The sequence below is a fragment of the Hippoglossus stenolepis genome, chromosome 2, assembly GCF_022539355.2.
Source record: "Hippoglossus stenolepis isolate QCI-W04-F060 chromosome 2, HSTE1.2, whole genome shotgun sequence".
Taxonomy (NCBI): domain Eukaryota; kingdom Metazoa; phylum Chordata; class Actinopteri; order Pleuronectiformes; family Pleuronectidae; genus Hippoglossus; species Hippoglossus stenolepis.
Genome location: NC_061484.1, coordinates 3,129,812 through 3,154,698, shown reverse-complemented (window position 1 = coordinate 3,154,698; position 24,887 = coordinate 3,129,812). Strand labels below are relative to the sequence as shown.

Here is a 24,887-nt window from a genome sequence, read left to right as displayed (position 1 = left end):
TTTCAGACATGCACTGCATTTGCAAATGTTAGTTGCTTCCGATATTTCCCCGGAAATTTTCCTGCCAACCCCTAGTAAAATGTCACGGAAAAGTCCAACTGAGCCCATGTGAGAGTACAGCTGGAGAATTTCTGGAAAATTTACAGTGATTGAGCGATGATGTTTCTAACAAGAAACACATGCAAAACTGCAAGAATACAAATATTTCAGGATGAAGAAGAGGTTTCATACACATAGAAGTCACAGATGAAGAAGTCAATAGACAATGAAACTTGCATCATTTGATGTCAGACGCACACAAGAAGTCATTTGATGTACTGGATGTAGCACTGACCACTCAGCGTCTATTTGTGTCCTTATGTATTAAAGGTCCAGTGTGTAAGATTTAGGTGAAAGGGATCTATTGGCATAAATTGAATATAAAATAATCCTAATGATGTTTTCACTCGTGTTTTTCCTCTAAATTGTATGAATTGTTGTTTTCTTTACTCTAGAATGAGCCCTTTATACTTAAGTACTTTATATTTACATCAGGAGAGGGTCCTCTCTACGGAGGCCGCCGTGTTATTTACAGTAGCCCAGACTGGACAAACTAAACACCTTTTGAGTTTTTATGACACCTGAAGGTTACAACAGGTTCTCTTTTATGTTTGGAAGGGGAGGGTGAGGTGAGGGGTATTCAGATGCAACATGCAACTTCACCACTAAATGTGTGACTAAATTTGACACACTGAACCTTTAAGTTAAAAACTTTACACATGCTTTCCTTCTGTGTGAAGACAGCAGTGTTGAGAATTTTCTTAAGTATACATAATAAAGGCCATATTAGCACTATTTAGTGGCCTCCTGTGTCATTTACAGCTAGTAAAATTACTTTATTAATTCAAAATGTTGCCAAAATTGCTCTGCGGGGGGCCATTTTGTCATTTTGTCCACTTCTTTTAGGAGAAAGTAGCACCACTCTCTCTGCCATCCTTTGCCATGGACCTTCCATTAGTTCTTTATTTCGCTCCCCTGCTGGATCATAGTTACCCCGGTGATGTGCAGGACAAAAACAGGCACATACCCGCACATGACACTCATACCCGCAACGTCTACACACATATTGTATTGTATACTGTCGCTTCATTACACTGCATGCATTTTCTGTTACCCATATCATAACCCACATATTTTCTGCTCCCTCCTCCCACCGGTATTTCTTTTGCTCGTCCAAGTTACGAACAGCTCATCTTCCTTGTCAGGATGTGACTGGCTCTTCCCGGCTGCTGTACACTGATGTAGGTTTTGTCTCAGCCAAATCTGACCAGTGAGTCAAACAGCGCTTCCTCTCCGAAGTAGGCTGCCAGAGTTCATCAGAGGAGAGGAGAGCAGGACAGGCTGGAGGAGCAGGTCAGTCTGAGGGCTGGGGAGGAGAGGAGCAGTGAGGAGTAACAGTGGGATAATGATGATGGTGGTGATAACGAGGCAGAGGAGGACAGAGATAAAATTTCTGAAAGTGATGATGATAATGAGAACGACAGCAATACTTGTGGCGTTCATGATTGAGATTCAGGCTGTTGATGCTGACAAAACTAATGATGCAGATGGAAGAAGGGGAAGATACTGTGTTTCCTCAGGGTCACTTATTTCAAAATAGCCTTTAGAAGCATGTTTAAAGTACCTCCGAGTAGCATGTGATTGTGCCCACTGTGTCCTTGGGTCCAGTCACTACCCGGAAGATGCTCTGACTCACTTTTTACGAGGGTTTTTTGTTGGTTTTCAGAAACCATCTCTTTCCTATTTACGAGTCTGCCCTTGTACGAGTCTCCCTACAGCAACAGAATATTTCTTTGGGGAGATTTTAATGAAACATCTCTCAAACATCAAATTTTCAGTGATTAGTGTATCTTTGAAGAAGCAGAAGATGATATTAGTCTGGTTTGCTCAGTGACTCAGTCTCAAGGTCGATGTTCAGACTTTTTGGGAAGTAGCTTCTGAGGATGCTAGCAGCAGGCTTCCGGCAAACAGCCGCTTATATTCAGTGCAGAAAATTATACAGTAGCTGTGGTCCCTTAAAAGGAAGGTCACTGTCTAAGTAGGCTGTTTTATGGAAACATATGTCTAGACCACAAGGCATTATCGGTATGCCATCCTCGAGGATAAATTGCTGAATAGCCAGGCCACTAGCTCAGCCTCCCTGTCCTTGAGGTGTTCTGTGGATGTACTGTAACTCAACTGAATGAGAGAGCCCATTGTTTCAGGTCGAGGATAAAGGACTGCTTTATTTTTTATGGGCGTGTGAAAAGAGAGGGAAACATACTTTTTAGCCCCTGCGGAGAGGCAGAGGAAGGACACCTACATGCCTTACACAGGACCCGTTCATGTGACATACAATTGGGCACTTGACAGGACCACACGTGCCAGGGGTCTCATTTATAACCATTGCGTATGTACAAAACGGGGCCTGAAACATACGTACGCCACTTCTCACGCAAACGTTGGGATTTATAAAAACAAACTGTCAGGACTCACGGTGGAAACCCATTGGTCAGCAGCATAATTTAATATTCATGATGTGCTTTGCATTGACCATTTATGGTTGAAACTGGGCTTGTGGAGGGCGGACTTGAAGGCAGATCCACGTAGGAATGTTTCCAGGTGGATTGTGATTTATAAAGTGAACATTGCGTTCAGGTGTGCGTGCGCACGGTTTTATAAATCAGAATTTTCTTTTGCGTACGCCATTTACGGCTTTTGTGCACACGTACACTTTTAGTATGAAAACCACGCACTGTTTTATAAATAAGACCCCAGGTCCTCACTGGACTCATGGCTGGTGGGTGGGTTGTGCAGGGTTTCCCACAACTATGTTGAAGGGATTTGTAGAGTGAGCTAAATTTAGGATGAATGAGCACAGTACAGTCATATGTGGGACATTTGAAAAAACACACCAGTGTGACTGGAAGGTGACTATGAAGGAGGGCTGACAAAGAAACTGTACTGATTTGACATGAAATAATAGAAAAAGAGCCCCTCTGGTGTTTTCACTGAGTTTAGTTTAATTGGCATCTGTGAGCTCATTTACAAAGAAAGTCCACTCACATCCGCCTGTTTTCAGCAGGGAGATTCAATGAGAAGTTTCTAATAAACTGACTCTTTGCAGCACCAAACTGCAGACGGACAGATTAACCACAGGCTAGTAAACACAGTGACACATTTAGCAGCTGAAGACCCAGATATTTCCCTCAAAAGTTGATGAAGCTCAAATAGAGCTAAAAGTAGAGTAGGTAGTGGACAAAGTCAGAAGTGTTCACTCATGAAAGAAACGTAAAAAGAAGAACTTTACATGTTCGGAGATTGAACTCCTTATATCAGAGCTGCACAGACAGGTCTGGATCACTCGTTTTTGACTGCAGTGTTAAGTGAGTTCCTCTCTGGTCTTGTTTTGTTTGTGGTGAGGTGGAGATGAGAGGCCCTCCCATGGCTGGCAGCCTTTTGCATGTAAAGGCATGATGGCTGAGGAAGAGGCTCTGGGAGTTCATGAAAAAGTGTCTATCAAACCTACTCCCTGCATTTTCATGTCCTTTTTGGAAGAACTCTGTAAAGTTGAGTGCATTTTTAAGTGGGTGGTGATCAAATCCAGTGTATTGAACAGATGTAGTGTAGAGTGTGTGAGCCTTTCCTCACTTCCCCTGTCTGTGTCCTGTGTTTGCACTGCTGCCTGTTATCTGGAGATGTATGTGACAGTGGACAGACTTACGCTATTGCTACTCTCTCCATCTCTGTCTTGTTTTTTTCTCTGTGCTTGGTTGGCCAGCCCTCGTGTTTGTGTTCAGCCCAAGGACTCCTCCACTCAAACGAGATGGGGAGGAGAGAAACATTTCAACTCTTCGACTTTGTGCTTCGAGATATCTGCGGCAGCTCTGCCTCACACTGAGCCTCGAACAGAGAGGATGCTCAAGGTTTTATTTTATTTTTCATTACATATCTAGCTCAGCTGCCGCTACCTTTATTCCTCATCTGATAAATCACACAGCATTTATTTTATATTCCTTCTGTATATCTCGATGAGAGAGGCCAGGGTTGTCTTTTCTGTATGTTTGGTTATTTTTGTGCACAGAGCTCGCACTGCTGAATAGCTGAATGACAGATGGTATCAGCAGCATGTGATAAAAAGGAATAGGAAACTGTATGAAGTGAATCTGCAGTTATTTATCTGCAGATCTGGAAGGACACACCAAGGAAAAGGAGAAATATTTCACATGTCCTGAACACTAGAAAACTGTGTATAGAAAAGATGTCACATTGACGTCAGTTGATGAAATCAGTTCCTCCTTGCTTCCTTGTTGCACAGTAATAACAACCATATTATTATTATTATTCAGGTTCAACAAGAAATGTATTTGAAGCATATTGAGACATTAAATATTTCAACAATACAGTGTTAGACAACAAAACACACTGTGTGTATTCTTGAGTTCTTGCAAATGTGTTCAATGTATTTAACATATTTCAAAATCATTGATTGCTGACATTGATGCATGTTAACTTGCAGTTCTTGTGTTTGTTGACACTACGTTGCTCCAGTGGAATAGCGTGCGACTGACAGGAATGTGTACTGGGCTTGACGATGTGACAAAAAAATTATATCAAAATAAAAATGTTCATATCAGTCATTATCAATAATTATCACATTATTATTTCTTTTAACTTTAAAGACAGATTTTTGGTCAGTTGTGGTTTCAAACTCTTCTTTATGGGCAGACATTGGGAAACACTTGATAAACAGCAAAACATATTTATAAATCTGAGAGTGTGTCTGTTATAACTCCTAACTGTGCTCAGACAATGCAAGCATATCAATATATATTGAACTTTAGTTATTTTGCTATTGATTATATATTATAATTATATTGCGATTATTACTGATATCGTTTTTTTGCCTAACCAATCGAGCTATATGTGTGTATCCTTGTGTCTGTCCGCAATACAAAACGAAACAAGGCTGACTCATAAATACACTGCTCCATAGTCTAACTAGTGGTCAACTTGAACCTAAACGTTCAAGAAAAATCTACACATAGCAGCCTTAAGGTTTTGGTTTTCCTACATATTATTGTCTATGAAAGATGATTTATATGAAGTGCTTCTTCGTGCCACTCATCTCAAGCCCATTGACTTGAGCCCCACCCATCTGGCATTCCAAACAGGTCAAAACAAACCTCCCCTAAGGTTTCTAGCTGATAGTGCAGAATTTAAGACTGAAATACAAAGACTACCTCTGCTTATCTACAGTATCGGTGGTAGTGACCAGTCAAGGACCACTCAGTGTCCTGCCTCGCCTCTCCTGCTGTAGGTTAATGAATAGTGATTGAGCAAACATCAAGTGAACAGCATGCCTTGGACACAGGCATTTAATGCCAACTAGACAGAAAAAGCAAAAGGCAAATCTGAGATAGAGACATGCAGAGATAAGAGGTGAGAATTCCCACTGGAATTCTGTGCAAAATCCAGGTGTCTATCACCTCTCCTTCTGCAGCCTCCATCAGCCTCTTCCCTATTGGTTTTTCTTCCCTCCACATGCCAGACTTATCACATCTACCCCACCACCACACGCACTTCATTCATATCTCATCCCTACAATTTCTCAGCGTATCTCTCGCCCCCACTGGTCACATAGCTCTCTCTCTCCCTTCCCCACCATTCTGTCTCTTGAGAAAACCTTGCCTGTTTCCCACCCTCTCCCCGTCACCACCGTCCCCTCGTTGGTCTCCTCTGAGCCTGTTTTCTTGGATGTTCCCAGGGTCAAGTGCATATGCTTTGCTTTTAGTTCTTTTGTGTGTGTCTGTATGAATTTGTGTACAAGTACATGCATTTTTCGGTGTATTTGAGATGCATTACTGGATTTTCTCCTGGTTATCCAGGCAGTTGTTCTGTTATATGATGATCCAATTTTCTCCATCTCCATTTCAGTCAGATCACATTGTACAGTCCAGACACAAGAAAAGCTTGGAAGGAAATAAAAGACCTTCAAATTAAATGCCTATAGCGTATTATGGTACCACTTACATGTAGAAAGTTAGCCTCTAGAGCAGTTGTTCTCTCCCTTTTTAGAGTCAGTTATCTTTTTTTCAAGGTACCTAACCGCCCCATCAAATAAAATGAAGACTAACTTCATCCCTGAATATTAAGATTATTATTAATCATTCCTCTTATCATAATTTATACTTTACAAATAATATTCTTATTATTATGATGTATGTTATTCTGTGTTACATTATTTACAAACACATGTCTTGTATGCAAGTTAGACGTGGACCTGGTTATAATTAGTAATTATTCTAATAAATGTTTCTCTATGTTTATAATGCATCTATATGTCACATATAAAACATATTCTGAACTTTAGGCATTAAATAGGACAGAAGCATTAAAGTGAATTCTTGAATGGAGAATAGCCTTTTTTGTGCTATTTTGAGCAAGTTAAACCTGGTAAATTGAATTCATATATGTTTCATAACATTTAAAAGTTAATGACTGGACAAAACCTTGAAACAACACTGCAGAGATAAGTTTACTCCCCTGTCTCGGCTGGAATAGAGGTGATGGTGCTGCTGTGGCTCAACTTGTCAGGTGGCAAGTGTTTGGTTTTATGTATTATGTTTGGAGAAATGTGTTTATTTACATTCATTATGAATATAGTCTGTTGAATTTGGCAGAGTTGTATTGTATGCAGGCAGTCATACCTATAAAACCACACTTAACAGTTATTATATATAGTATGTGTAGTAGACCTCATCATTTTCTCCATGGGGAATACCAGGGAAGAGAGCATCTATTTTCCAAGAAGACACAGTAAAAGCCATGTTATAATTTGTATAAATGATACTGGGACATGCACGGAGCAGCACTCCAGAAAGCTGACAGAAACAATGAAGTGAAGGGCCATTGGCAGAAACAACACACTGTCGAAGCTAGTTACATTTGTGTTAAATGGCAGGTTTTAATATTGAATACCACATTCTTTTACAAGTGATTGCAAGTTCTCATCTTATTGGGAATCTTTGGTGTAAAGGCGCCTTAAACAGAACCCCTCCCCGTTGCCCCCAGACATTTCCTGAATGCCCCTAGGTCCCTAGGATGAACCCTATAGAACCGATTTTGTCCAAATTAAGAAGCACAAAACGTGTGTGACTGCAAACTAGCCAACAATGCAATTTGAAAACAAAACAGGATAAAGCTAGGATGTGAAATGCAAAGAAATACATTTCCACAACCAGAGTAGCAGGATTGCTGGCATTTTGGTTCACGTACAGCTTTATTTAGCATTTCTTTTTTTGATATACTTTTACTATTAGTATTTTTATGTGGTCCATGGATACAACACATTTTTAGATATAGTCTACAGTGGACCTCTGATGCTCGGCCTCCTGTTGCAGTATTGCATTTAGACAATAAAGCAGCCAAAAAGTAAAAAAAACATAATTTACACAGACAAATGACCCTCTTTTCAAGTTGAGATTTTAAGACATGTATTGCTAACAGGCTAGCTAGCTGGTTAACAAAACTGCTATTTGAAGCAGGAGAAAGGAATAACTTTTGAATTCAGCTTTATTTCCTTCCCTGGGGGCATCACAGGAAGTCACAGTGTCCCCTTACATTTATTGAGTATGTGCTCAAGTACTGTTCTGTACTCTACTATACTTTTCTTATGAAGTAGCTCACCACAAAAGTATTTTCACCTTCACGACATATTATGTAAAATTAACACACACCTTCAACCTTGCTCCAGTTTCTCTGTCATTTAATAACTCGACTTGACAGAAAAGCAGCTTATTTGAAGTCACTTTTTTTTCTGGTTTTCTGGTATTTTCTGTCCTCTTTCATGCCATCTTTACTTCAGTCAACCCACTCATGGTCATGTTCCAAACCTCACTTCTTTTTTCCCTTTCACGCCCTGAAAAGTCTGGTCCAGGCAATGCACTGCACTGCACTGATCACTAACTCTCTCTCTCTCTCTCTCTCTCTCACACAACCTAAACCTATCCCTAACCCATAACCTGACAACTAACCCATAACCTGACAACTAGTCTTAAAGGTTCAGTGTGTAGAATTGAGTTACATCTAGTGGTGAAGTTTGAACATTTAAACCTTAAACAGCTCTTTTAAGATGTGTCAGAAATTGGCCAAAATATCCTCACTTTTCACCTAACTGGCCTTCACAAAAATTGAAGTACAAACACACACACACAGAGGCAGGGCACTACTGATTCACCCCATCTGGGAAAGCCTGTGGTTTGGCCAAATTACCCAAGGTTTGTACTGGCTTTCAGGATGGAAACTCTTGAGGCCGTCACAGTGGCTAAATTAGGTCCTGCGTTACTCTGTTAGTCCTGAACCCTGGCACAGGTGAGAGCCCTTCCTCTCTGCCTTCTAGTGAACTGTAAGTTGGCTGGCCTACTTACTAAACCCAAACTAAAGCCGGCAGTGTGTAAGCTGACACTGTTCTTTTCCTCACACTGAGGTTGCAGCTGCTTGGGAAAGCAAAGCTGTTTTTCGAGGAGGTAAATGGCCTGAAAATGCCACCGGACGTTTAGATAGTGCTTCTATTAAATATGAGAAGAGGTTAAACTTTGGGCACAAAGTTCACAGAATAAAAAGATTGGTGGCCCTGTTCATGTTTCTCGTGCCTTCAAAACTGAAATTATTGTGAACTAAAAATAGTCATCTCTGGCTTAATGCCATTCATTTTCCGTATGTGAGCTGAAAAGCAAATGCCTGCTCAATTATTATTCTCTTCTACCCACAGTATGTTTGCAGTTTGCAGTATGGTTTCTTCACAGCTTATGCTCTTTTATCTCTTTGATTAATGTATTTTTAATGACCGTATGTGTGAGTTAAGCATCCAGTTGTCTGAACTTCAACACCGATACCTCTGCTGAACTCGTGAGTTGGAGAGAGCAAATGATATGGGTTGTTCCAGTGTTTTGAAAACCCTGCATTTGCCTGCCAAGGTTCTCCTTCCACAGACAAGGTTTTGTTCCAACACAGTGCTAACACAACTGACACATTTGGCAAACTGGCTTACGCTTTACAATTATAAATTCAGTGGCATGCCCCTCAGCACAAGCAAAGCAAGTAGTGCTAGACCAATTAAAGGTAAAAATAGACATTCGTATTAGCAATACCAACAAAAAATTATATCCTTCATGTTGTTTGATCCCATAAAGAATGCAACACTATGTGTTTGCATTTATCTTGTAAGTTACTGCCCTCTTGTGGTGGCAGCAGGATATTGTCTCTGGAAGCTAGCTTGACCAGCAGCGACTGCATCTATTGTTTCTTTTATTTTCATCGGCGTGGCCATGTCCTATTGATAAAGGCTGGGGCTTGTTAAGCAGACGGGGCAGCATTAGTTTTTGGACAATAGCATGTATGCATTGCAGATGATCCTGTGATTTTTTGCGTAGCTACAGACTGACTGTGCTTGTCAAGCTGCCCTTGACTCAGCTTTCACTTTTGTAAGATCATATGTGCAGATGTGTATGTATGTGGAAGCTGTACATACATGTCATACCCACCATCACACCCACACTTTCTACTACATTACTCACTTTTTATATTGTATACAAAGCATTTTGGCATTGTATAAAGGCTACTATAACCTATATATTTCACGATGATACAAAATTGTTATTCAACATAAAAGATCTCGAACTTTGTGTGAAAAGTGTGGTCCGGGGAATGCAACATAAACTCTCGCAACACATCTGAGGACTATGCACTGGCTGTCATACGATGCAATGAGAGCCACCCCCAGAGGTACTGCCGGCCCGGTGCTACGTCAGAAGTCTCTGAGGTGTTTGTAACAAATTACCACATTACATATTATATTACATATCATTTATTTGTCGCTTTTATTCAAAGCAACTCACATAAGTGCATGGTTATTAGACCATCATCTTCTTAACCAAGGTGTAAGATGTGTAGACTTTCTGCTGTCCTGATGTCAATGGGGAGCTCGGTCCACCATTTGTGTTAGCCAGGACAGCAAACAGTCGTGATTTTGTTGAGTGGCTAGGTGTCCTTTGCAGTGAGGGAGCAGCAAGCCGATTGGCCGATGCAGAGTGGAGTGGACAGGCTGTGGTGTAAGGTTTGACCATGTCCTGGATGTAGACTGGGCCCGATCTCTCCGCAGCATGGTACATAAGTACTAGTGTTGTGAAGCGAATGCGGGCAGCCACTGGTGACCAGTGAAGGGAGTGAAGACTGGTGTAGTGTGAGTGAACTTAGGTTGGTTGAAGATGAGTCGAGCTGCTGCATTCTGGATGAGCTGCAGAGGTCGGATAGCACTAGCAGGCAGACCTGCCAGGAGGGAGTTGTAGTAGTCTAGGCGTGAGATGACCAGGGCCTGGACCAGAACCTCTGCTATCTCTGAGTGAGAAGGGGACGTATTCTCCTGCAGCATGTATCAACACTATCTGGTTGTTGCAGCACTGTTGGCAGTAAGGGAGAGTTGACTGTCGAGTGTCACCCAGATTCTTTGCAGTCTGGTAGGGGTCTACCACAGAGTTGTCAATGGTAATAGTAAGGTCAGGGGTGGGAGAGCCTTTCCCTGGAAGGAAAAGTAGTTCGGTCTTGCCAAGGTGGATTTTCAGGTGGTGTGCGGACATCCACTGAGTCAGTGGTCAGTCCGACAGGCAGATATTCGTGCTGCTACCTGTGTTTCAGACTGGGGAAAATAGAGAATTAGTTAGATGTCCTCTGCATAGCTGTGGTAGGAAAAGCCATGTGAGTGCATGACAGAGCAGAGAGAGTTGGTGTACAGAGAGAAAATGAGAGGACCCAGGACAGAACCTTGAGGGACCCCAGTAGTGAGTGAATAAGGTTCTGACACAGATCTTCTCCAAGTTACCCGATAGGTACGGTCTTTGAGGTAGGATGAGAGCAGGGAGAGTGCAGAGCCTGAGACACCCAGATCCTGAAGGGAGGAAATAAGGATCTGGTGGTTCACTGTGTCTCACACAGCAGAAAGGTCTAGAAGGATGAGGAAGAGGAGAGAGAGGCTGCTCTAGCAGTGTGAAGTTGCTCAGTGACAGCAAGGAGGGCAGCCTCAGTTGAGTGGCCTCCCTTGAAACCAGACTGGTGAGGATCAAGAAGGGACACAGAGACAGCAACAAGTGGAACCAGACATTTAAAATTATTTTACAGTGCCCGAGAATGTATTTATATTTTCTGGCGGTTACTGCAGCAGTATCAATGGCATTGTGCAGTAAGGAAAAAAATCAATATTGCCACAGCCATATCATTTTAAATTGAATCTCTGTTGGTTTGGGGGGCAGGTTGGATAAAACAAACAATTTGAAGATGTAACATTGTAAACTTGGAAATTGAGATGAACCTTTTTAATTCATTTCTGTCGACAGATTCATCAGTAATGAAAACAATCGTTAGTTTCAGCCCTAAAATGTAACCCAGCAAACACATATTCCTGTACAACACCATTGGGGGAAAGTGTGAATATTGATATGAAACCATCTGACTCATATCACTCATACGGCAACAGATGCCACTGTGTTTTAAAGGAAGATAGAATTTTGGCTCAGCCCCTCCAGAAATTGGGATGTGATTACGTTAAGGGTCTTTCACACTCAAAGCCCATCCCCAGGGCTCTGTTCCAAAGGCAACAGCGGGCTCTGCAGCTTGATACTGGGGAGTGACGAATGAGGGACTGCGGACAGGCAAAAGTTACCACATCCCCGCACCTGTTGACTTATTGAAACAAAGGGGAGCCTGGCTCGCCACATGGGGAATAGAGCCCCACAGTGGTGACATCTCCAGAAAAGTAACTCCCCAGTTTTTTAGACAAACCCGATGCCCAATCCACACCCACACATGCTTTCACTGCATAAAATAAGATGCATGATACCAGGATCTCATGTTCCATCCATATATAATGTGCCAACCCTGGGCAGAGCTTTTGCCAGGGTGTTGGTTTATATTTAGAGGCACAACTGTGACTGATTGTGGCTGGAAAGGAACGCCTTCCCCCCTCAAGCTCATCTCAGACATCTGTCTCTCTGAAACTAAATACTGCCGGCATGTTTCGACTTGTTTCATCTGCACCATTAGTTTCTGTCCTGCTGTCTTTAGGATCTGAGCTGATAGAGAAAGTAAAGTTTGATCTGTACCACAGATGGGCTCAATCGCTGTAATTTTCTTGTCAAAGAAGTCAAAGATTCTTGCATCATTATTCCTCCTGAGCTGCTGTCCCTCAAAAGGAAAAGGAGCTTAGAGACAGAAGAGGGGAGCTAATGGATGGAACATAATTGATGCAACATGTTTACATCATGGAGACAGGAGATAAGTTGGTTTTATCATTAACTTGATGTTTGTTTGCAAACACAAGTGCAAGAGCAGTGACCTTGTCACGTCCTCCCTTCAGTGAGAACCGTATGCTGGGTCCGTGGCCTCAGTCACTATCACTACGATGCCGTGGTGATAGTGACTAAGATCACATGGCTTCCTTGTCATGCTGGTCATGAGTTGCTCCAGAGGTTCAATGCACGAGCGTTTATTTCCATTCCACTCTGTTCCACTGCTGTGAAGCCTGGGGTAAACCCTCGCTGTCACGTGACCACTAACAGGAAGTGAGGCATCAATTCACTGCACAATAACAGTATGGCATCCCTTAAGTTTATGCCAACTGACTCTCACAGCTCCTTATATGGAGGCTCTATTCTTAGCACATGTGCCTGATATGAAGACGGAGCTGCTGTTCAACTCTTTCTTTCAACACAGGCCCTGAGTTGTCCCTGTTTTAAATGACTATAACTGTGGATTATACTTTATATTTATATACTTCATATTGTCCTTGAAGTGGATTTTGTGTTGATTTGTTGATCAGTGTTCTTGTATAAAGTTATATTTTGGAAATAAGAATTATACCTGGCTTTGTTTGAGATTTGACCCTAAGACAGGTGCTCAAACAACTAGTTGATCAGTTAATTAAATGATAAATTCATAATTTTGGTAATTAATAAGCAAAAGTACCAGACATAGCCTGTTTTTTATCCCTCCACATATGAAGTCGTGCTGCTTTCCTCTGTTTCATGTCATAGTAGATTTCTTATTGTTTGACTTTGAATTATAGGTTGGAAAAATGCAAGCCAAAGGCATCTCCTCAATTTTCTTTTTGACTGTTTTCTGACTCTTATCCACTGAACAGTTTACCAGTTTAACATAACAGCTAGCATTAAAGCTAATCATTAACCGCAGATGTGAAACCTTTCCAGGTGGACTCCTACGATCCAAGAGCTGACTTTGGACATGATTAGGGTCTAGCCCAAATCAGTCTAATCAGATTAGGTTGAAGCCTTGTACTATTCTCTTTGGTCTCAGGTCTGTTTGCCAGTATGTCTCGTACCCAAATGAATAAGTGTAGACTCAGTTTAGTTTGGACACAGTTTGGTTAAGGCTTGGTTAGATGTGAACTTCTCCCTTGTGTGACACTTACTGTTACTTTGCTGATGCCCCTCATGCCAATGCCCTATATGCTGCCACAGTTCCCTCCACCACCCCTCCTCCCTATGTGCTTCATTTATGGCATTGTTGATTTAACTGTGAATTATGTTCATAAATGTTTATTAATGGGGATTGGCTCTCTCAGCAGAACCCCAGCCAAACGCTGGGATTGTTTGAGGTGAAACCATTGCTATAAATTATTTTGATACAAGTGATTCTTGAACTGCAGTTCTTCGTGTTTCATATCCATTTTAGTCTATGTTGGTGAACTGCATTTATGATAGAGTTTAATTATTTTCAGGTATTTTTGGAGCAGGTCAGAATATCCTGGGATGTCTTTTTAAAAATGATTAATTCATGCACATTGGGTGTGGGTACATTTTCCAAAGACATATTACGAGTGAGCTCTACAAATACCCTTGATTATATATTTAGATAGGACAACGTCACATTTTTTTCAAATTTATCAAACACACAGAAAGGGGCTTCATTTTGTTGATTATATTTTATGTTTTAAGCTAAACTTATAAACCAGAACAATGTAGTACAGCATTTTAATCACCTGAAATTAAGTTTTGAATGCAAAAAGCATAGACAGAATCCTCTTCTCCCTAAAGATGTTATGTGTAGGAGCTCTGCAGGAGAAGAAAGTATGAATTGGACAGTGGAGTAAACATTACATCATAGTAATCTGTACTCACTCTGACGAGAGATAAAAGAACCTCATCTTCTTGCTTTTTTATTACCTGACTCCCAACATTTACACCAGTGGTCCAGTGCTGCACAGCACCATCCAATCACGTCCCTTCGCAACTCTTCTTCACACTATCTCTGTGCTGGTTACCAAGGAGACAGTGAAGTGAAGTCTGGGAAGTGGAGCAACGGTTTGCATGAGCTTTTTTTTCCTTTTTTCCTCTTTTCGCTCTGGTTCGACATTCTAGGGACTGAGAATTACCACCTTGACTGATGACTGTGTTTATTATATTACAAGTGAAGGAAGTGAGGTGCTTAGCTTTCACTATGCAGCGTGCAGTGGGTATGCATGCATGGAAAACGAGCAGTTGTGTCACAGGTTCCGTCACCTGATCCCTGCCGCCCCACCTGCTCTCACCAGTTTCTCTCCCTGTGATCCCACAATTCCTGTTGGAATGCGAACACACTTCCTCTTGCCAGGAATCTGTCAATGTAGCGTCAGGAAAGCGTGTATTTCAGGGCTAGCTGGACAACTGGAGATTGTTTTAAATAATGAGCTGACCTTCATCCAAGTGGGCCATTTCGGACCGGGATGGGATGGGGAGGTGCTTGAGTGTTGAAGTCTGGGGAAAAGGAAGCTGGTGAAAGTGAATTGAAGATGATGAGAAGAATGAGCCGAGAGCTGACAAGCCTCAGAGGTGTTTCTGTCCTTTCCAATTCTAGCACCTGCACATACATGAACACACGTATAGAGTGTACTTACTCAACCACACAAACCTTTTCTTCATCTCATATTTTACCTCATCATTCACCTTGGTTAAGAGAGTGGAAAAAAGGGTGCAGTCACATTTTAAATAAGGGCTACAAATTTAACATGTGCTACTCTGCTAAATGTTAAGTTGCTTGTCTATCATCCATCCACCCCTGGGTGTCTGGCACAGTGGGTTGTAAATTCAGCAGGATTTTTTTGTCCCAGGCAGCATCTGAGGGGGCCCAAACAGCTGGGCCTGCCTCAAGTTTTGTGCTACCACAGCAGCAGAGCTTGTTGTGTTGATGCAGAAAGCCAGCAGCTTTATGAAAAGATCTTCTAGGGCTCGGGCTAGGACCTGGGGGTCTGGGGGTCTTTGAGATGACGGTCTGAATTTTTATAGTTCTTCCACTCAAAGCACTTTACACATTCAAACCACCGACCTTCTGATGAGTGGACGATTGGGCTCTGCCTCCTGAGCCACCGTCGACCATGAATCTGGATCAAGACTGTTAAAGTGTCGACTTTCCCTCCCTCTCTCCCTCCCTCCCACTCTCTCTCTCTGCTGTCCTCTAACTCTCCAGCCAAGTGGAACCAGGTAAAAGAAGACAGGAGTTCAATAAAAAGGTGGATGCGGATTGACAGATGGACAGAAAGAACTGGATCTAGGGAACCATGTGTCAGGAGGGTGCTTTGGGGATTTGATAAAGTGTGTGTGTGTGTGTGTGTGTGTGTGTGTGTGTGTGTGTGTGTGTGTGTGTGTGTGTGTGTGTGTGTGTGTGTGTGTGTGTGTGTGTGTGTGTGTGTGTGTGTGTGTGTGTGTGTGTGTGTGTGTGTGTGTGTGTGTGCGTGTGTGTCAGTCTGTCCCACTGTCCCCACGCATACGGAGCCCCACCAGGCTGTTTGCTCACTTAGTTCCCCAGGGTCTCTTTCAGCCCTTGGCCATCAGATACAGACATAACTGATGTCTCTTCTCTCCTCTCTCCTTTTTCCTTTAATCATATTCCTTACTGGACACCCATCCCCCTATGCTTACAAACATATACATACACATGCACTCTCTTCATCAGCTCCTCCATCTCTGATTACAGTAGGAAACAGTTTGCTGCAGTGCTGTAAAGTACAGTACGTCTGCTGCTCCTCTGCATCTCTCCTCTGCTTTCCTTTTACTTTCTCTGTAATCCCTCTCTTGAATGATTTATTTGAAGGGTGAAACTGGGTAAACACAATAGGGCTGACACACACATATACACCCCTTGCCCTCTGCTGCATCTCTCTTTCTCTGTGTGCCTCGTCTCTTTCATTCTCCCTGTTTCAGCTCCACCTTTTCTCTGTTTTTTTCTCTCTCTCGCCATCATCCCTCTTTCGCTCTCTTGCCTTCTTCCTGCACCTCCAACTCCGGTGTCAGCACTTCTCCTCTCATCATGTTGGTGTCGCTGTGCTTTATGAATAAATCGTAGCTCGTTTGACTCCCGCGAACCCCTCGGCTCACCGACCCACCGCTGCCCTGCTGCCCTTGGGACAAAAGATGTGTTGACAGGATTTGATTTTTGGAATATGTGTGATACACTCATGTGGGTTTGGGATTAAGTGAATATGAGGGTCGTCATCCCCAAAGTGCTGCACATCCTCTTTGAAGACAAAAGATGAAAAATAGATTAAAAAATGGAAAGTAAAGAATTTCTTAGTCATCTCTGGGAGCCATATTTGCCACATATTAAGCCTTTCTTTTCGAGATTAAAATAGGTGGAGTAATTTATTTATAATGCACTCGCTGCCTTGTGATTGGTTGTCTTGCAGTCGTTGTGAGTTCATACCACATGACATACTACAGATCTTTCACCAGGAGAAACCCCTGACTATTTCTGGTCTGCTCTGATTGGCTGTAGTTGTCGCAGATTTGTCTAGATATTAACCCTTTTAGAAATCTAGTTGGAGGAGGTGATATGTTGGTGAGCCTTTACCGCGTCTTTGAAAAGTTCATAGGCAACTACCGATCTGACGCTGATTTGACTCTGATGTAGAGCTTTTGTCAGCGGGCTCCGAAATTTGTGTGCAACTGGTAAATCGGGCTAAACATTGTGTAGTGCGAACTAGGAATTATTCTCTACTATAGAGAAATGCACCTTTCTTATTCCACCTTCACATGGCATCTGTGGGATTGTGATTACAAGATGGTGTGTTGTGTACACAGTGTAGTTGATGCTAAGCTGGTTAAGTCGCGAGAACACTGCTAGGCAATGACAACATGAATGCTTATATTTTTATGTTGTTTCGTAACCCCTTTTCCTTGGACGCATTAAGAAGTGAGAAAAATGACTAAAATGACAATAATTTAAATCACCATTCAAAGAAAAAATCTAATATTTGCGTAATTATAAAGAGCAAAGAAAATGGATCGCAGGCCTCAATAGCCTAATTCAAAACATATGCATGTTAAATATAGTAACATCTGAATTGGCTCTCTCTCTTTTGCTAAACTGCATCCTGGCTCCAGCTTTATACTTAATATTGACTCTGATATTCACTGTTGACTTATCTTACTGTTAAAAAGAAACCAGATACGCTTTTTTCCTAACATGATGAGAATTAAACTTAAAGCTACAAAACCTAAACTGTTTTTTTTCTCATCTTCCCTCTGCAGATGCAGATACTTGACAAGTTCCCAATTGAGGGAGGGCAGAAAGACCCGAAGAAGAGGATCATTCCATTTCTCCCAGGTAGTAGCCTGCTCCTGAGCTCCAGTTATCTGAACAGGCTCCCATATTAATAATGTATGGCTGGCACTCGCTAGCGTCAATATGAGCTGGTTACTGATGCCTGCCTGTGGTGCATGTGTGTGTGCTTGTGTGTATATAGTATAGCTGTGTGTGTGTACTATCTTACTGCTAACAGGGCGTTATCTGTGACTTTCAAATCTCAGCTGATTGCATGTCCGTGCGTCTTTGTGTTTCTGTGAAGTTTTTTGGAGTCGAGCTTATGTACGCATCAATTTATTTTATTATGTGGATGTCTTTGTGTGTGTGTGTGTGTGTGTGTGTGTGTGTGTGTGTGTGTGTGTGTGTGTGTGTGTGTGTGTGTGTGTGTGTGTGATTTACCGTGTGCATGTCGTGGTATTGATTTGAGTCATGCCACACATGCTCATCTCTCCTGCTGCAAGTCGTTGCCTGACATTCAGGTTCATGGTGACCTACAGTACAGCTAGGCAGTGATCGATGTTGGTGTTTGTGGCAGTTCAGTGTCCGGGGCAGAAGGGCTGACAGTGATTCTGCTAATCACACTGATGTCTTGTGTAAATATGTGTGTGCACCTATATGTTTGTCATGCAGACTTCTGTTTATTCATTAATGCTCTGGGAGCAAAATACTCCTTTTTATGCTCTGTGTAAGCCCTGTGGCCCACACATGATCCCAGTATCTACTGTAAATGCTCCTTACCCTCAAACGCTCTTCTTCCTTTGAATCTGTCTGTCTCTCGCCGACACGCACTCACGTCTAAAGAACAGTTTGGAATCCAACCAAGGATCCTTTCCCTGGCGCCAGATTCACACATTATTAAGTGTTTGTTTAAGGACACTTGTTTCAGGAAAAACTTGACTCACATGTAGTCCAATAAACTGCAGGACAATAGATCAGATAAATGTTTGTGATAAACATGCATCGGAAATCACTTAATTCTTGCTTGTTTGATGTCGGATGGAAAAGTGAAAAAATATTCAAACACTGCGCATTTGGATTAGTTTTTCAAATCAGTAATCAAATGCACTTTTTAAAAAAATTATCATTATAATTATGTTTTTATCACATGAAAATACTAATAGCTGATGCAGTAATCACATTAATCGAACATCATTCATGCATCAAAATGGAATATTATTACTACTAGACAAGGACATTAATCTAATGCGTCACAGCTCTCATCTGTCATTACCAGCACTGACATGTGATCATGTGACATACTTAGACAAGTTACACCAACAAGGGCAAGATTATGGTCGACATTTTGATACTGTTGGATTTATAACTTAAAATTATTTCTCTTTGACTCTTTGACTGACCAATTTTTTATCTGAAGTCAAGTTAAAATGAAAAAAAAGGTTCAGCTTTAACTAGAGAGTAGAATTAAAATTTTGATTTGAAAAACATTAGAAATTTGAAAGACATTCAAACCACACACATTAAAATCCTTTATTGGTACCAAATGAAATGGATTTGTATTGAAACCTCCCATTACCTTCTAGTTATTCTATGATAAGATAGCTACTGTTTTCAATCTCAATTTTCCCATTTTTTATTCAGGCAAAGTCATAGAGCATTTTGCATGTGTAAAGAGAACATTTTACATTGAATGTTTCCTTCTTTTGCTAAAAAAGGAAAAGAAAAAAACATGGTTACATATGATTATATATCAGCAAAGTGTTGAAATGAAAGAAGATTTTATTCCAAATTTGAAGTTATTAAAACAATACCCAGTCTGGTAAAAACTCCCCCTTAGTCTCTTTTGAAAGTTGTCCTTTCACACTTAACATACTTTGTAGATATTGTCCGTCATCAACAAGGTTTGTTATTTGTAGAATTACTTTAGTAAAAAAGAGCTGATAATGCAAGAAATCCTCCGGAAGGTTGAAGTGCATGCAGTTTGTATAGGGGCCTGTGATCCTTGGTGGTGGGCTTTATTGTTCCCAATGTGTGGGATGAGAGGAGGGCCTAACATGCATGTCCCATGTGTGAATAAATCCTATTTGTTATTTAGAAAGCCATGTCACAGACAGAGGTCATGGGATCCATAGGGGGACAGACAGCTGGGTCTTTGAGTGTGGGATTGAGATTGGTTTGGCCATGATGAAGGATCACCACCCTACATTACCACCATCTCCCGGCAGGATAGGGTATTACACACTGCAGTCTGCATTGTGAAATCAGCTCAGATATGATGTTTTTCGGCAGGTGCTTTGTGCATTTGTCAGATACTTTATGATAAATATATATAAATAGTTTCTCCTTTATCAATCACCACCACCTCCTACCTTCATTTGTACTTTCTCCCTCCTTTCCTTCACCCCAGGCAAGATCCTGTTCCGGAGGAGTCATGTGCGAGATGTGGCCATGAAGCGGCTGCGTTTCATCGACGACTACTGCAGGGTAAATAGGCCTTTCTATAAACATCCTTCAGTTCCCCCATCTTACTCTGGGGAATGTCCCCCAGCCTGTGAGGGGTCAGAAGTCACAGTCTATACCGTGCTTTCACATGCTTTAAACGTGGAGTCTGATGCTTAGACACAATTGTGGACGTGAAAAAAGTTAACATGGTGCTCACGTCGAGGAGCTACAATATTTATTAGTGCTTTCCTGAGCCTTAAATTAATCTGCTGTGACACGTTGGTTTTCAGAGGCAGTGAGGCACTTTGACTCGCAGTGAAAACTTTATGATCTTTTCCGACTGCAGCTTTGTTTATTGTCACGTGCGCCACATTTAGAGAAGCAGAGCGACCTAGTTGTGCATCCAACTTCTCTGCCACTGCACATCATGAAACAGACTTTGAGGTCTTCCATCATTTCCAATTCCCACACACTAATAACCTCATCCCCTCATTTGAGACAGTCAGGGAAAAGAAAAAAGGAAGTTCTCCCCCAAATTAGCATCCTTGAACGTAATGGCCTTTCCCATTCTTTAGTTCAAGGGAGACTCGCCTTATCACTTCCTGTTAACTTCCCTTATTAAGTTTTTATTTATCCTGGATTCAGATCTCTTCCTCAGCCATGCCTTCCTCACTTCCTTCCTTCCTTCCTCTTGGCAAAAAGTCAATGTGTTTGTCTCAATACACACAGTTAGGCAGCAGTATCGTTGGCCTGCATTAGGAAAGGTTAGCGACAGTATCAGCTTGGTAATTGGGACCAAAAGAAGTTAAAAAAACCAAAAGCAATTATACACATCTGAAATGAACTCGATCCGTAGCCCAGCACAAGCAAAGCTTTATGAAACGGGAACCAGCTTCCTAATTACCCAAATGACCCCAAGCGCTCTAATGTTTACAGTTTGCTGTAGCGAGCCGGTTTCTTACCTCAGCACTGTGCAGCCTGTCGCACTGTTTACTTCCTACATCCTGTTTATGAGGCAAACAACAGAGAGGAAGAGTAATTACCCAGAATCTCTGGAGATTGCGGGATGGTGAGTCCAGCCAGCTGTGGATGCAAAGCCAGATACGGACTCTTCAATCACAACCACAAGGCTCTTTCAATAATATAGGATCCATTGAATGAAATATGGAGGGAGCTCGGGTCTGTGCCGACCGTGTCCATGTGACACATGTTCATGGTCCAGCTCCCCGCTACTGTACATGAGCTATGCCTCTGGTGAAAGCAGGCTAGATCATTAAATATACATGGTTAGCCAGACATACGATCCTCTCTTTGACTGTAGTTTGGCTTTGTCAGTGAACGTACAGGGAGAGTACAGAGGAACAAGAATGGCTTAAATAGTGAAGACATTTATTTTCTATGATCAATAGTTTGATTACCTTTTTGCTAATATAAATATTAATGCGACAGAGATGCAGTTGTTTCCACGAAAAACGGTGATACAATTACTTTAAAAATGAGGAAAACAAACCCTCACATTTTAAGTAATCAACGATTTTTAAAGTTGCACTAGCCTTGGCAGTTTGGTGGGCAGTGGAACAAGTTGTGAAAACATTACTGCTCTACTCTCCGATCTTCCTCCTCACTGCTCCTCCTGCCCACTTATCCATGGGGTCTGGAGCTTTCAGCTGTGCAGCCCTCATCTCTGGAACTCTCTCCCACAAGCCATCTGTGACACTGACTTTCTCCCCACCATCAAATCTCGTCTCAAAGCACACATTTTTAGACTTACTTATTCTAAGTCTTACTATCGTTTATTTTATACATATTTTATTAGCCTATTATTATATATTATTGCATTGATGTTCTGATATTTTGCTGTTTTTTTTATTGTTAGTACATGTGTAAAATGCATTATTTATTATTATTATTGTTTACATATTCTCACCTTACACTTTTTATTGTGCATGTGGCAGAAAACAATTGCCCATTTACTTAGTACACTCCAGCAGACTCAATTAACATCTGATACACCAGGGTGCCCTATGTTCACTAAAATCATATTTTTTGATCGTAGGCTGCTTTTTTACCCACCGTTCTTCTCCCGTCTCTCTCTGTAGGCGCTGGTGCGACTCCCCCCTCAGATTTCTCAGAGCGAGGAAGTGCTGCGCTTCTTTGAGACGAAAGCTGAGGACATCAATCCCCCAGTGGAGTGAGTGTCACATACTGTACATACTGAACACACAAACACATGTACACACTGGAAGTATGGACTCGTCACACTTCTGATTTATGTGTTGCTGTCCTGCAGTGACACCATCTTTACTGTGGTGGCAGAGTCAGGCTGAACTTGACTGAGAAGGAAGAGTAATTGTTTGTGATGTTGGCTTTTGGGGAAAAAACAAACCAAAACATTAGTTCCAGCTCGCCTCTACCTGCACTGCTGTTACATTGTGTTCTAGCCCGTCATAAATTAATTGTGGATTTGTTCTGTATTTTTTTCAAAGGTGAAGCTTGTTGTTTGAGCAGCTGAAAATCTAAAGTGTAGAACATGTGCACATCCCATGAATCACACATAGGTGCTTAAAGGAAGGGTTGGTAATTTGTTTCACAAAAACATCATATCTTATTTGATGAAATCCTCTTTTATTTCCAATAACCAATTAATAAAGTTACCTGGAAAAAAGCCAGTGTCTGACCTCGCAGGACTGTAATAAACATGACAGATCGATTTCATTTGGACGAAATGAAAGAAGAGACGATAGCCAGAAGTTAGCGAGCGAGTCTTGGAAAAGTCATCTTCTAGCAGCCGTGAGTCAGTGCATGTTTGTGAGGTTTAGGTGCGTTGCTATGACGCGAGCGCCGATGTGAGGGTGTAGGATGTATGGGTTGCATATTTTCAAAGTGTAGCCTGTTCTTGTTGGCTTTTCTGGGATTACCAACCCTAGCTTTAAACAACTCAGAGCAGAGAAACAAAAACATAGGTCTGCACACTTTGGCTCCACTTCATGTTGAGTCTGAAGCAGAGCATGTAGCTCTGGTCGTTGGTATATGTCTCAGTAAATCTGCATTGAAAGGGGCTACAGTGTGTGCACCATTGTTTCTGCAGCTGAAAACCACACACAGCACAATAAGTTCATTGTGGTGATTTCCAGGTGAAAAGAGGTTTAGTTGTCAGTGAAATACTGGACTCAATTTTACCACAAAATGTTCAACATAGTTGTACTTTGTATTTTGATTAGTGTATATCGACATGCAGCTTCTCCTCAACAAGAAATAAGCTGAAAATATAATTTCTTGACATAAATTACCACATTATTGCGGGTTCACAAATGAGATGCCACCACAGTAATGATTTTGCCTACAATCTGACAGATACAACTTCCTCATACATGTGCATCATCCTCTAAATGTTAGCTTCTCTCGCATGTTATTGTTTCACGCCGAATCCCAGAAATGCTGCACCGATGGCTGTAAGCTCATTACCTCTCTGTCTGTTCTCGCTTTCTACTCTATTCCCAAATCACCTCTCCCTCTCTCCGAGTTCGTTAAAACCTCCTATCAGGCCAGGTGGAGGGGGAGTTGATGGCGTGAGAGGAGGGGGGTGCAGAGGAAGAGGAATTGATGGATGTGAGAGTGGGAGGAGGAGAGTGACTTGTTTCATAGCAGGAGATAGCCCCTTTGGGTGTTTTTTAATTAGAGAACACACTCTCCTCTCCAAACCTCAAATGCCAGTATCGCACTACTCATTTGCAAATCAGTATTCTTGTTAGACCCGGGCTATGTTTTTTTTTAAATTACTCCTCTCCTCTCCTCTCCTCTGCAGGCAGGATTTAGTGACCTCTGCCTGTCACTGATTTTCAGTACAGCCCAGCGCTACAGATTATCTCCCCCTCTCTTCCTATAAATTCTTTCTATCCAACTCGGCCCCATAAATTAAAGTACATTTAATTGATGCTGCATCGCAGGTTAACAAGCTTCACAGCTTGCGTACTCATTCTTTGATCAACAAGTCTGGTTTACTCTCTGTCCATACAGCTTCGCCGTCTCCATCTCCATCTTTTCAACCGACTTGTGCCCTTCAGTTTTTACAGTTTTTTTCTTCGATGAACGTCTATCTAATATATCGCCCACCCTCTTACTGCCCTGCGTAGGCCATATGTATTCTGGTGCATAAAGAAATGGGATTATTCTTCTTGTCTTGTGCGAGATGAAGATGTACATCATTAAAGTGTGTTCCCAGCACCGCCTTCTCCGCTCACAGTTTGTTTGTGAAACACCTAACAACGCAATCTTTTAAAATAATTTCATTTGATCAACTGAATTGATGGATTTCAACTCGGACTTCAATCTTACAGAGATTCACCTGGGACAAAGTGTATTCAAGAAAACAATTACAGGGGTTCAACCTCAAAATTAGACAGTGGTGAAAATACAGAAGAGTACCATAGAACAGTCTCATGTAACATTTGAGAAAGTAAACATTTCCAGTGCATGACTTGAACAACTTTGGGCTTGATTGAAAAATGTCAAAGCCACTGCAGTAGAGAACAAGGAAACCCTGCTTTAAACAGCACAATGGTGTTTTGTGGGGGCTTGTTGTTAATTGACAATTAATGAGACTAGCTTTATGTCTCTCTGGCTGAAGACTGAGTGCAGGCAGGCAGGTCAGTTAGTGACACAAAGTTACGCTGACCAATCATCTCATTCGGTCAGAGTTTACTACAGTCCTGCTATAGACAACACCAAAGAAGTGTTTCAGAAACAATTTATCAAACCTACCTTTAAACAGCAGAATTACATTGTTCATGTTTGAAGGTAACATACGAATAACGCAGCATTAAATGTATGTGACGTGCGCG

General features: G+C 41.7%; 1 protein-coding gene across 5 annotated transcripts in view; it reads left to right on the top strand.

The window, feature by feature from the left end:
- sh3pxd2aa (SH3 and PX domains 2Aa) overlaps nt 1-24,887 on the top strand; it is a 106,847-nt gene that overhangs the window by 14,224 nt on the left and 67,736 nt on the right. For 4 of the 5 annotated variants that reach the window (XM_035178041.2, XM_035178031.2, XM_035178024.2 and 1 more), the window contains exons 3-5: nt 17,592-17,667; nt 20,012-20,088; nt 22,146-22,237. In XM_035178041.2, coding sequence (XP_035033932.1) covers nt 17,592-17,667; nt 20,012-20,088; nt 22,146-22,237 — 245 coding nt within the window. Of the gene's footprint in view, nt 1-17,591; nt 17,668-20,011; nt 20,089-22,145; nt 22,238-24,887 lie in introns of those variants that run through there. The other variant, XM_047343347.1, reaches the window with a different exon arrangement.